Here is a 13,367-nt window from a genome sequence, read left to right on the forward strand (position 1 = left end):
TAGTGTGAGATTAGCAGTAAAAAATAATACTCACAAAACAAAAATAATACACATTAGAAAAAAAAAGATTAGTTAAAAAACTAAACTGATTAGGTTGGACAATAACTTAACCTTTTATGCAAGTTAAATTGATACAAATAAATGTTATTAAAATGAGTTTATTTTGGATAGTGACATTTGAAGCAAACATTTCCAAGGGTTCCAATGTTGTTTTAAGTACTGAAAGACCAGATATGAAAATATAGTCAGCTTCAATCTCCTTATATCGTAGGTAGGTAAGACACCGCTTAAAATATTTTATGAAATCAACTAAATTATATTGCAATTTAACATACTTCACAATAATGGAGTGCAAACCTTTGCATCAATAATCCAATTCAAAAAACTTGCCTCAAATATGTGTAATGGCCCACATATATCTTTTTTCATACATGTTAATAATCCAATTCTTTTTAGCTACACTAAACTCCTTAACCATTTCAAACCACTTCTACTCAAACACACTAATCTCATAATCTCCTAGTATACACTTCTTAAACATAGATGTGAATTCACAACTAGAAAATAGATTAATACAGATAGATTTAGTCTTTATTACAGACGGATTTTTGGTTATCGACGAAATTACCGACAGATTTTGTCCTTCTATAAAAGCCTCGTCGGAAATTATTTACCGACGGATTTTTACCAGTTACCGACAGATTTTTCCTCTGTAAATTCTCTATCCATTTCCCTAAGACGACGAACTTTCTGACGGATTTTCCATCTGTAATTACAGACAGATTTTCCGTTTGTAATTACAGACAAATTTTTCGACAGATTTTCTGTCTGTAATTTGAATCTTGGAAACCATCTTACACTCTAATTACAGACAGAAAATTTGTCTGTAAATCCGTCGGTAAGGTAAAATAATTTTTTTTTTAGATTTTTCTATTACAAAAATAAACATGTTTTTATATAAAATAAATATAAATTTAATAAATACAATTTTTTATCTATTTTGTATTCAAATATTTATAATATTTCAAAAAATAAAAAATTCATCGTATTATCAAACTAAAAGAAAAGTACTATAAACAAGCAAGTTAATATAATTCAAAACATAAACAAAGTGTATTAATACATCAACTATAATATTAAGTAACAACCATACATCAAAGTGTGTTGATACATCAACTATAATTCATCACAAACAAATATTTAATTAAAAGAGCATGTAGTCAAATCTTATGGAATAAGAAATCTCTTAGCGTGTATATTTGCCAAGCCAAGCCAAGCTAAACAAATTGCTAGATGTTTTTAGTGCCGACATGTAATTAGAGTAAGATATAGTGCATGAATATCCTACTTGCTAATTAGCTTACAATCACATGCATTCAACTAAATCAATTAAACAAGAATATCCTACTTTTTTTAAGCTGAAAAATGAAGCTTTAAGGGAGAATGTGGCTAGTTTGCAGCAAAACTTGGCCGAGAACCTTAGATCCTCCTTCCTTGGCTCCTTTCTCAGCTTGTCCTTCTTCTCCCAATTTTGGGATGTTACAAACACAGCTCAAACACCCAAACTGAAATAACAGAGTAAGATATAGTGCATGAGCGATTTTATTTAAATCACAATATACAATTTCTTCTTTATTACCAAATTAAATACTGACCAAAAAAAAGGTAAAGACTAAAGAACTAATAAAGATGCATGGGAAGTACACCCCTTTTTTATGTTTCTGGTACGTTATCCATGTGAAGTTGGTAAAGAGAAGCTAAGTGCAATTTAGGTTTCTTTATTTAAGTACAACATAATTTCATCATCCTTTTCATATCAAATCCATAGATTGTTATTGAATTCCTACCAAGACAGACAACATTATATGAAAAAGAAAGAAAAATTAGTAAAGATCATCTTACCTTTCCTGGGTCTAGTCCAAGTTGAAAGCCAATCCCCACCACCTTTTCTACTCTCTGTGTATGTGGTCGTAATCCACAGATAAGCCTAAGAAGCAAGAAGTTGAACAAACAGCACAATTAAAATATGAATCACACAAAACCCAATTCAGGGAACCACAAGGATTTTAAAAAATGGAAGTACTCATGAAATGCATCATCCTGGTGTCTAGTCATCAAAATAAAAGTTCAAGCACATTAAGAAACCGTTGTGATTTAAAGAAAATGCATATTTGATACTTAATATTTCCATACGGGTGGAAGCTTCTTGGTCTTCTTGTAGTAACATGCAAGGCGGTGGATCCTGCTCTCTACCAAAATCAACCTGAATTTGGAGTCCTTGTCCTTCCTATTCCTCTCCAAGTGCTTCCTAATTGAGACAGCCTTCTTGATCAAGTGGTATAGATCAAGTGGAAAGGGAACTACACTTTTTTTGCTGCAAAAATTTTAAAGTACTGCATGCCAGTATAAGTATACAATAAAGAAAAAGACATGAAAAAAAATTTTCAATTAAGTCTACAACACTTGTGACAACTTTGCAAAATAGAAAAATTATTAAACATTCTCAGCAAATAACATAACACGAGAATGGATAAGGAACATTTCCATTAGTTTTCCATGTACTTTTCCATGTACTTTTACTACTACTACTACTAATTTACTTACCTAAGGTACATGGAACAAGGTAGAGAAGTGCTGGTTGTCTATGACCTTTCATCAAGTATAGCCCAAGATATGTTAGGAAAAGGCCTGAAAAAGGGATCGTCAGATTATATGAGAATAAATTAATAGTATCCATTTTACAATTTATAAACACTATTGAAATGATCATCTTTTATCAAAAAATAACCAGTGTGGCTTATGATATGATATGATACTGAAAACTATGTTACCAACTCCAATGGTATAACCATATATCAAATTTTACATGTAAAGTGAAATTACCCAGCCATGGCATGAACCAGAATTTAATCCATTGCATGTTTTCTGTCTTATAAATAATTAACGGCCATCCAATCGCCATAAAGGCAAAAACACAAGCTAAACTTATCTTGACCCTCTTTACTTCATTTGTCCTGAACTTCTTCAAATCAAAGTGCCACATCAACCTGCCAGAGGGCATGGTTATATCAAGATTTAGTATAGATTAAAATTGAGACTGCCCACTGCTCAAGTCAACGAAGAAGTTCTTGAGGAACAAAACAATGATATTATAGGGCATAGTTGATCACATAGAATAAAAATCTCATAATGTACCATACCAGTGAGCTATAGAAATCCAAGTTCGAAATATATTATTGCATTTTGCAAAACAGGAGATGAATCAAACTCATCTTTCCAAACAGGGTGCCAAGCAATATCTTCATACAACCTATAACAATGGAGATATTACAGTTTTGAAAGCACAACAAAACAATAAGAAAACTGCTGATAATTTACAAAATCTTCCACTAAAATCATTATTGAGAAACACTGCTTACATGTTCGTCTTTGCATGGTGTCTGTCATGCTTAAATCGCCATGGCTCATTTGGAAAAATTAGTGACAAAGAAACTAGAGTTCCAACAATGTCCTCAACTAATTTGTTCTTTGAAAATGATTTGTAAGGACAGTCATGGCCTACAACAAAGAAACAGCAAAACGAGAGCATTACAAAGATGTTAAGTGTAGATGAGTTTCTTAGGGATAGGAGTGAGAAGAATTTTTCAAACAGACAATAAGGATTAAGTAAAATATGCATGTTGAACTAACCCCAGTTACTGCAGTCCCTGTCCATGCCCAAGCCAGAGGAAGTAGGTACCAAGATGCTTTAGAAATCATAAAGAGCCTCAATGCATAGAAGGGAAGGCACTTACCATAGGGCTGCTAATTCCTTATTTGATCAGTGTGAAATTCTCGATCTCTTTTAGCTTCATTTTTAGTTTCACAAGCTCTAGTTTTAGGTCTTGATTTTCATTTTAATTAGTATTCAAAACATTATCAAATAAAGTCAAAGAACAAAAGAATATGAATGACCTACCTTTTTATCATTGCAGACTTGGAAGTACTTTGTTATTCCCCTAATTCTCTATTCCACTGAGAAACTGCATCCATTTGTTAACCGTGAAGATCATCGTGTTAGCGTGATTAAGGTCTATGTTAGCAACTTGTTCTTTCTAGTTTTGCATCGTGAAGCAAGACACTAACATTATTAATAGTTGGGAATAATTTTCAGGCAATATTATACACAGGAAATGATAGCTCAGATCAAAATTCAAAGAAAGCATCTACTCTTATAAGATTATTTAGTTATGGCAAATGAACCAAGCATTGAAAACACAAAACAGTATTTGATTAAGGGAATTAAGGAAACATAGAATTTTTTGTGGAATCAATGGAAATAACTAATTATTATTACAATTTATTTGTTTATTAACATAAATCATGACATGGAGTTGTGGGGACAAACCTTATGGAAGTTGAATATCAAGTCCAGTTCATAGACCTGCAAATGGTGATGCAAGCAATACTAAATTTGAAAGATATGAGAAAATGCTATATTCTGAGGAAGAGAAGAATGGTACATTAAGGTCTGAATGGTATAAACAAACTCAAATTCATTAACCTTGATTTCAAATTTATACCCTCCAAAAAGATAGAGAATGAACTATGAAGTGTTGTTTAGTAGTGTTTACCTCTGGAAGCATTTACGAGAGCGAAGAAGCTCTATTCAAGGTCATGGATGAAATCACCTTCCTTCTTTGACAAGAAGAGCTTGATGCAACGGTAGCTCTCAAACATGGTTCGAACCCCATCTTTGTTCCTCTGCTTGGTGACAACCTCATCCTGTGACAGAGGCGGAGGAGGAGGAGTAGGAGGACGAGTTAGGGTTTGAGGAGATTGTGGCGGCGGTGCTAGCGGCGGTGGTGTGGCAGTGGGGATTCCGGGAGAGTGTCGTGGTTTTGCTTCTTCAATGGCTGCTCGGCGGACGCCATTGGTTATGGTTAGTGCCGCTGAATGAGCGATCGGTGCTATAGTTTTATAAAATTGCGAAGGTAGACGAAGGCGACGAAGACGGTGGCGGAGAAATGCATATTAGGGTTCGAAAGGGAACAATGCGAGCAACACACATAGAAGAGCTGGGAAGGGGTGTGACGGGGCAATGGAAGTTCAGTGCAATGGAGGTTCGGTGCGGCGGTGGCGAAAGGTGCGACGGCGGTGCAAGGCTGAAAAGCGCCACCGATAGAGCATTTCGAGGGGAGGGTGTGGAGGCGCGGGGAAGAATCTGTGAAATGAGGAGGAGTTAGTAACGCTGAAATTTATTTTAATATTTTCGACGGAAAATTTTAAATTACAGACGAAAAATCTGTCTGTAATAATTTAATAAAATGCAGCGTTCTGTCCACTTAATTACAGACGGATTTTCCATCTGTAACCATTTCCCATGAAAAGAAATTAATTTTTCCGACGGAATTATCGATGGATTCTTTTTTCCGTCTGTAATTTATGCTAATTCATTTTTTTGTTTTTCGACAAAAAATCCCTCTGAAATTCCGTCTGTATTTCCGTGGGATAAAATCCGTCGGAAATATCCGTCTGTAATAACTAATTTTCTAGTAGTGATTTTGGGTTTCCAACATTACTTGTGGCATTCCGAATGAGGTGCCAGGCACATAATCTATGATGGGCATTTATTAGGAATATCGCCTCAATTACAAACTTTATTGATGGGGAACTGTCTATAATCACAGATACAAGTGTTTTTCCCTTCATAGCTGCCAGTAGTTATAATAACCATATGTAGACCTCCTTACTCTCATAGGTAACTAGAGCACTTCCAAATATCACTGTTTGGTTGTGATGATTCACACTGAAAAACACTACTACTGGACACAAGTACTTGTTCTTCTTGTATGTCTCATTAAAGGCAAGCACATCTCCGAACACTTCATAATCTATATAGCTTCTTCTATCACACCAAAATAGAGCTTGCAACACCCCTTTAGCATTACTATGTGCTTATAATAGAGGCAAGGATCTTCAGCTTTTTGGTTTTTCAGGTATTTCAATGCTACTTTAGCATCATTTAGTGCATGACGCCTTCATTTAGCAATTTCATTATACATATCTTTTAAGGTATAATTAACATTCTCATAACCACCTGCTTGATTAGCTATCTCAGCATATATGGGGTGTGCTAATGCCTGCATCTTTCATGTTGTGCATTTGACCAGCATTGCCTCTATCATTTTCCTTTGTGTAGGAAGGAAACCAATTAACCTAGTGAAGAACAAAATTCTCGCGCGATCTAGAATTTTTCTAAAAATAAATTCCCGTTGTAAGTATAGCTTCTAGACCGACAAGAATTCCTTTCTTACAAAAGTTTTGGTTGTCACAAGTAACCAACCCCTTTAAAATTGATAACCGAAGTATTTAAACCTCGGGTCGTCTTCTCAAGGAATTGCAGGGAGGTGTTCTTATTATTGGTTATGAGTCTTGTAAATTGGGAGTTTTGAAAGTAAGGAACAGGTAATTTAAATGACAAGTAAAATAAATTAACAATAATAAAATCTCTTGGTAAGGTATGAAAATTCGGAAGTCCTATCCTAGTTATCCTTATCGATGGTGATGAGAATTGAGTTTTAATCCCACTTAGTTAACCTTTACTAGAACAAAGGAAAGTAAAGTGGACTAATTAGTCTAATCCTCAAGTCCTAGTCAACTCCTAAGAAAAGACTAGAGTTAGTGGAATTCAATTCAATTAGCAAAAATAACAATTATCAACCACGACGAGTTTGATAACTCAAGAGTTTCCAGTTAATCAATTAAAGCCAAGAATATAAAAAGCTAAATGTAAATCATAAATCTGAAATACCTCAAATTATATTAAATAAAACATTCAAATTTAAATACGAAGCATTCATAAGCCAAATTGGTAACATGAGTCAGATACGAATAAAAGCATTAGAATAAATATAAATATAAAAGGAATATTGAACCTGAGAAGAAGTTGAAATAATAAGTTGAAATAATAAGAAATCCTAATTACTTTAAGAGGAATCCTAATCCTAAATCCTAAATCCTAAGAGAGAGGAGAGAATCTCTCTCTCTAAAAACTACATCTAAATAACCAATAACATAACACCATTGCAATCCCTGGTAACGGCGCCATTTTGATGAACGAACTCTTGTGTGGTTTAGAATTCTCAAATGAAATCTCGTTATAAAGTATAGTTTCTAAACCAACAATAGCCCTTTCATGCAAAAATTGTGTTTGTCACTAAAACAAACCCCTAAATTTATAAACCGAAGTATTGAACCTCGAGTCGTTCTCCCTAGGAATTACAATGAAGTGTCTTGTTATTGGTCATGGAGTTGTGTTTTGGGGTTTTTGATAAGAGGCATGAAAGGTAAAGGAAAATGAAAATAAACTAAAAACTAGAAAGCTCTTGATAAGGAATGAGAATTAGAAGTCCTATCCTAGTTATCCTTCTCAATTGTGACCACAATTATCCATTGCTACCACTTAGTTAACCTCTAACCATGGAGGAAAGTCAAGTGGATGAATTAACTTGATTCCACAAGTCCTAGCCAACTCCCAAGGGGAAAGACTAGCTTTAGTGGTATCCAAATCAATTAGCAACTTCTAATTATCAATCAACACGGGAATTAGATAACTCAAGCATCACTAATTACTCTTCCAAAGCCAAGAACACTAAAATCTACACTAAAATCCAACCAAACATTTTATCAAACACTTGGAAGGCATAAAAGGAAAGCATAGTAAAATTGCAAGGAATATAAATCTACACTACTCAATTGCAAGGAATTAAACAACAATAAAGCAAATCAATGATAAAAGAACATGAATCATAAATTGCATTAAAAGAAAATAGAAGAAGGAAGAGTGCATCAACAACAAAGCAAGCAATTACAAGAATGAAATACAAAACTAGAGAGAGGAAGAGTAGAGGAACAAGAAATTTTAAAAGAAAGGTAAATCAAAGTATGAATTAAACCTAGATCTAAGAAATTCTAATCCTAATTCTAGAGAGAAGAGGGAGCTTCTCTCTCTAGAAACTAAGCTACATGATGCTAACACTTCAAACAATTGCTCCCCCCTTGCCCAAGCTTGAATTCTGCATGAAATAGCATTAGAAATGAGTTGGGTTGGGCCCAAAGTGCTTCAAAAATTGCTGGGGGCGATTTCACTTTAGTGGACCACGTGCTCAATCGGTGCGCATGCGTACATGGCGCGTGCGCGCCCCTTAACGCGAAGCAACATATAGAAAATTTTATATTATTTCAAAGCCCCGGATGTTAGCTTTCCAACGCAACTGAAACCGCCTCATTTGGACCTCTGTAGCTCAAGTTATGGTCGATTGAGTGCCAGAAGGTCAGGCTTGACAGCTTTACGGTTCCTTCATTTCTTCATGAGTTCTCCCACTTTGCATGCTTTTCTCCTCACTTCTTCCATCTAATACTTGCCTTACGAACCTGAAATCACTCAACAAACACATCATGGCATCGAATGGAATTAAAGTGGATTAAAATCACCAATTTTAGGACCTAAAAAGCATGTTTTCACATTTAAGCACAATTCAAGGGAGAATTACAAAATCATGCTATTTCATTGAATAAATGTGGGAAAAGGTGATAAAATCCCCCAAAATAAGCACAAGATAAATCACGAAATTGGGGTTTATCAAATCTCCCAACACTTAAACTAAGCATGTCCTCATGCTAAAATCAAGAAAGAAGCAAAGGGACATCAACATTTATTCAATACAAACTAACTAAATGCAATCTATCTATATGTAATCTATCTACATGAATGCATCCACTTGGTCAAAACAAGTCAATTTCCAAGAATACATATACAAGCACAAGGGCTAAGGCAATAGCAATCAAATCAACCCACAATTGAATTGAATCATTGAAAGATTTTACAAACTTGCAAGAAAATCATGGGTGGAGACATGTAATTGAGCGATTGAACCCTCACCGGATGTGTATCCGCTCTAGACACTCAAGTGTATGGGGTTGATTCACTCAATTATCCCCTAATCATGCTTTCCAAGATTTGTTTTTCATCTAACAATCAACAATTGTTTCATGCATGCATACAAATATCATGAGGACTTCCCCATAGGTTGTAATGGGACTAGGTCAAGGTAGGATGCATATGGTCAAGTGAGCTAGAGATTTGAATCTTTGATCAACTTAAACTTCCCACCTAACCTATGACAACCTATACAATTCTAAACAAACCTAGTTATCCATTCTTCACTTTTTCACACACTCATGCATTCCCTTTCGATCACCACACATATGCATTGATTTTTATTGAGCCTTGACTTTGGGGCATTTTTGTCCCCTTCTTATTGCTTTCCTTTCTTTCTTCTTTTTCTTTATATATATATATATTTTTTTTTTCTTTTCTTTTTTTTATTATTCTATATATATATATATATTTTTTTTTTCAAACTAGAATATATACAAGAGCATCAATGCATATGGTGTACACATGATTAATACATGAGTGTGTTTCCAATTCCCAAGATTCTCAACACAAATACAAAAATACACTTTTATCTCTACCCAATGTTCCCAACTCTCTCAAAATCAAATGATAAACACTCTCACTAGCCTAAGCTAATCAAAGATCCAAATTAAGGGATATTTATTGTTTTTTACTTAGGCTTGTAATGTGCTACAATTAAGAACAAGTGGGTTACGTATAGGCTAAAAATCGGCTAACAATGGAAGATAAAAGGTAGGCTATTTGGGTAAGTGAACTATTTGAACAATGGCCTCAATCATGTAAATGCATGTATACACAAAATAATGGACATATAGAATCAAACAAATCAAGGATTACAATCATAGGAAGAGAATAATGCACACAAGAATAAAAATAAGTGGTTATATATGATGTAACCACACAATTAGGCTCAAATCTCACATGCTTGTGTTCTTAGCTCAAAAATCATATTCCACAAAGTATATAATTCAAGCAAGTTCTAAATTTTTTTTTTCAATCAATTGGGTCCCCTATAGATAAAATCCTTGAAAAATATCATGATTTTGACTAAGCTTAATGTATACATATGCAATGCAACCAAAAAATCCTAAAAGACCTAAAAATAAAATGCAAAAGTGTTGGGATTAGAAACTTGTCACCCAAAAATGCCGAGCGGTCGGACGACCTCCCCACACTTAAAAGTTTGCACCGTCCTCGGTGCATTAAATGAGCAAGGGGGTACGGTGACTTTCCGAGTTGCCACCTTCATCTGGTAGGTCAACTGGTGCTGCGTGTTCTTCCTTCCGCTTCCATTTTTGCTTATGGTGCATCAATCATGAAAAATAAAATAAACACCGTAAGATGAGAAAATACAAGAGCAAGGAAGCGTGAATTGTTGGAATGAGGTAAGAACCACTAGAATGGAGTGAGTGAATTAGTGTGACATTAATGAAAAATAGGTGTATGGGTTCTAAAATTACGCGCGGTTTAAAACACACACACACACGCTAGTATAAAAAGCTATGTCACATTTACACAAAAGAAAGCATACACTTCACTCATTTTAGTGTGCTTGAGATACTTTAAAAGACTTGTAGGTTAGGACAACCAAACAAGTAGTGAAGAAGCATAAAAGCATTCAAGCAATTAATTAAGCCATTGTGAAATTGGATAGTGCATGGACATTGATTGATGTGTAAGTGAACTTAATGAACATAATGGTATATGAAACTTACACCACAATCAATGACACCTATTGAAGTTGTTGCAACACCTAAGTGACATAGAGGTGAAACACATGGATGCTATGGAACTTAGAAAAAAGAAGATAGAAGTAAAAATCAATCACATAGCAAGCATAGTCCACAAAGCTTAGAATGCTCAAAAATATGTCGCTAGGTAAGCTTTCGATCCAATTTCACGATTTCACAAACTTAATGCATGAAATAGGTGATGATCAATTAGAATAAGCATCCTAAAAAATGCATTGATAATGTACAATTGCCTAACAATGGATGATGAATGCATGGAGGCCAAAATATGCAATTCAAAGAGTTAAGATGCATGAAGGCAATGTAACATGTACTTGGTATTCAAAAGCATTAAACATGAAAAGTTCCGAACCAAGTAATAAATTGTAACCTCAACAAAGGAATTCAACAATGACAATAACAACAATGATGTTAAACTAACATCCTATTAATAAGCAGCAGTAGTAAACAGTAAACAAGATTAGTAGTCCAACACTTGTAATGGAAAGCAAAAATTAAACTAACTAACTAACTAAAAGAAATGGTGTTACATGATATTTGGTAGCATTGGATGAGGAGTAGGAGAAGGGAGGGGGAAAGAAATGGAAAGAGGAGGAGAAGAAAATTGTATTGAAAGAAGGGCATCCGCGCGTACGCCTGCATGGCGCGCGCGCGGATGGTGGTGCAATGGAAGCGGCGCGTACGCGTACATGGCGCGTCCGCGTCGATGGCTTATTTCGAGAGGGGCGCGTGCGCGCAAGGTACGCGTGCGCGTGCCTTGGGCACAAAATTGGCACACTTCAGGCACAACTCTCGGGTGAATGTATGGAGGGGGAACTCAATCCACGCATCCGCGCACATGGTGCGTGCGCGTGGATGGCCGAAATTGCTTGATTCACGCGTACGCGTGAAGTGCGCGTGTGCGTGGATGGTGCTCTGTTTTTCAAAATTTTTCTATGTTTTTGCACCAAACCAAGCATTCCAAACCTCCAAACAGCTACCAAAACATCATAAAACCTTATTTAACCTACTAGACTCCCAAATAAACTCAACTAATCAAACAAAACATGAAATTAAACCTAAATTACCAATATTTACAAAGAGGGAAAGGGAAAGGTGTTACCATGGTGGGGTGTCTCCCACCTAGCACTTTTGTTTATTGTCCTTAAGTTGGACTTATGGGGAGCTCCTCTCAAGGTGGCTTGTGCTTGAAGCCATCTTGGAACATCCACCAATGCTTGGTTTTCCATTGTGCCTCAAGATTTCTTATCATTTGCACCAAGTGTTGATGGAATTCTTCACAAGTTTGGGGCTCCCAAAATTGATTTTCTCCTTGTAATCCAGGGTCCCACACTTTGTTTTCATACCCGTCTTGAAGTTGACTCTCATTATTAGCCCATCTGGGTGGTGAGCAAGGTGAATTCTCTATAAAGTGACCAACAATCCTTCTAGACCCATCTAGGTGAGCACTACTCCAACCCTTATATCTCATGTTTGATGCATCAACCATAATGAGCCTTGATTTGCAACGCCAACCACGAAACATCTTTCTTTTACGCTTCATCCCACAAAGTATCCTAAGTTGGCCATCCGTTTCAAATAAACCATATTCAAGTGGGATAATAAAGATAATAGAAATGAGTTTCACCCACTCAAATGAAGGTATAGATGGCAACCAAGGCAAAGGTGATTCCAAGGGTCTTGACAAGGTGTATTCAATTCCCATCCTCCTTTTTCTAAGGACTTCCACCTCTTCACAAGTTCTCTTAATTTCAATCCTTTGTTCAACAATTTTATCTAAACCGTTTCCCTTACTCAAATCATAAATGGAAGGACGAGAGAGATTTACCTCCACATTGCTTTCAAATCCAATGGGGGAAGGTTCTTCATATTCAAAGGATTCTTCACCACTAAGACTTGGTGCTTGATCTTCCTCACCAAGGGAACTCAATTCTTGCTCTATCCCATCCAAGGCTTCATATGGAATATGCCTTGGAAGGTGTGCATTTTCCTCCCTAGCATCAATTTCAATCATCTTGGAGGGGTTTTCTTCAACTCTATATTCCCAAGGAGGTTCTGCATCTCCTAAGTCTTCAACCATCTCTTCCTCTACTTCAACAATTATGGCTTCCTCCAATTGTTCTAATACAAAGCAACTTCCCTCATTCTCCACCAATCTCTCCTTCATGTTATGCTCTTCATTTGATTCTCCACATGTAGCCATGGGAGTTCCATGAGTGTTCAAGCATTGGGATGCTAACCGGTTTACCACCTCATCCAAGGTAGCCGTGAATTGTTTTACATCCCTTTTTATCTCCTCTTGTCCTTGAACAAGAACATTAAGGATATCATCCATTGGAGGTTGGGGTGAATGGAAGGGTTCATCAATTTGGGGGAAGGATTTAGAGGCGAAAGATGGTTCTTCTTGGTAGAGTTGTGGTGGTCTAATGTTTTCCTTTCTTTCCATTTATTGCACAACACACTCCATGGTTGCTTGGAATTGTTTCAATGCCTCTGGTGCACGAAATTGTGATGTCCAGGCTCAAACAAATCCTGGTAATGGCTCCAAAGCTTGGTGCTCTGATCTCAATACATGATTGTCACAACTTCGATACAACTAACCAGCAAGTGCACTGGGTCGTCCAAGTAATACCTTACGTGAGTAAGGGTCGAAT

The 13,367-nt window shown here is 36.0% G+C and overlaps 1 protein-coding gene across 1 annotated transcript; it reads right to left on the reverse strand.

The window, feature by feature from the left end:
- Nucleotides 1-1,539: 1,539 nt before the first annotated feature.
- Nucleotides 1,540-2,615, reverse strand: LOC107627568 (small ribosomal subunit protein uS15-like). Its single transcript, XM_088500501.1, has 4 exons — nt 2,605-2,615; nt 2,194-2,374; nt 1,903-1,987; nt 1,540-1,565 (listed from the first exon to the last, which is right to left on the reverse strand). Exons 1-4 carry the CDS (start codon nt 2,613-2,615, stop codon nt 1,540-1,542), a joined length of 303 nt encoding a protein of 100 aa, XP_088356627.1.
- Nucleotides 2,616-13,367: the final 10,752 nt, after the last annotated feature.

Source organism: Arachis ipaensis, chromosome B1 (genome assembly GCF_059453495.1).
Source record: "Arachis ipaensis isolate K30076 ecotype BB chromosome B1, ASM5945349v1, whole genome shotgun sequence".
NCBI classification, from domain to species: Eukaryota; Viridiplantae; Streptophyta; class Magnoliopsida; order Fabales; family Fabaceae; genus Arachis; species Arachis ipaensis.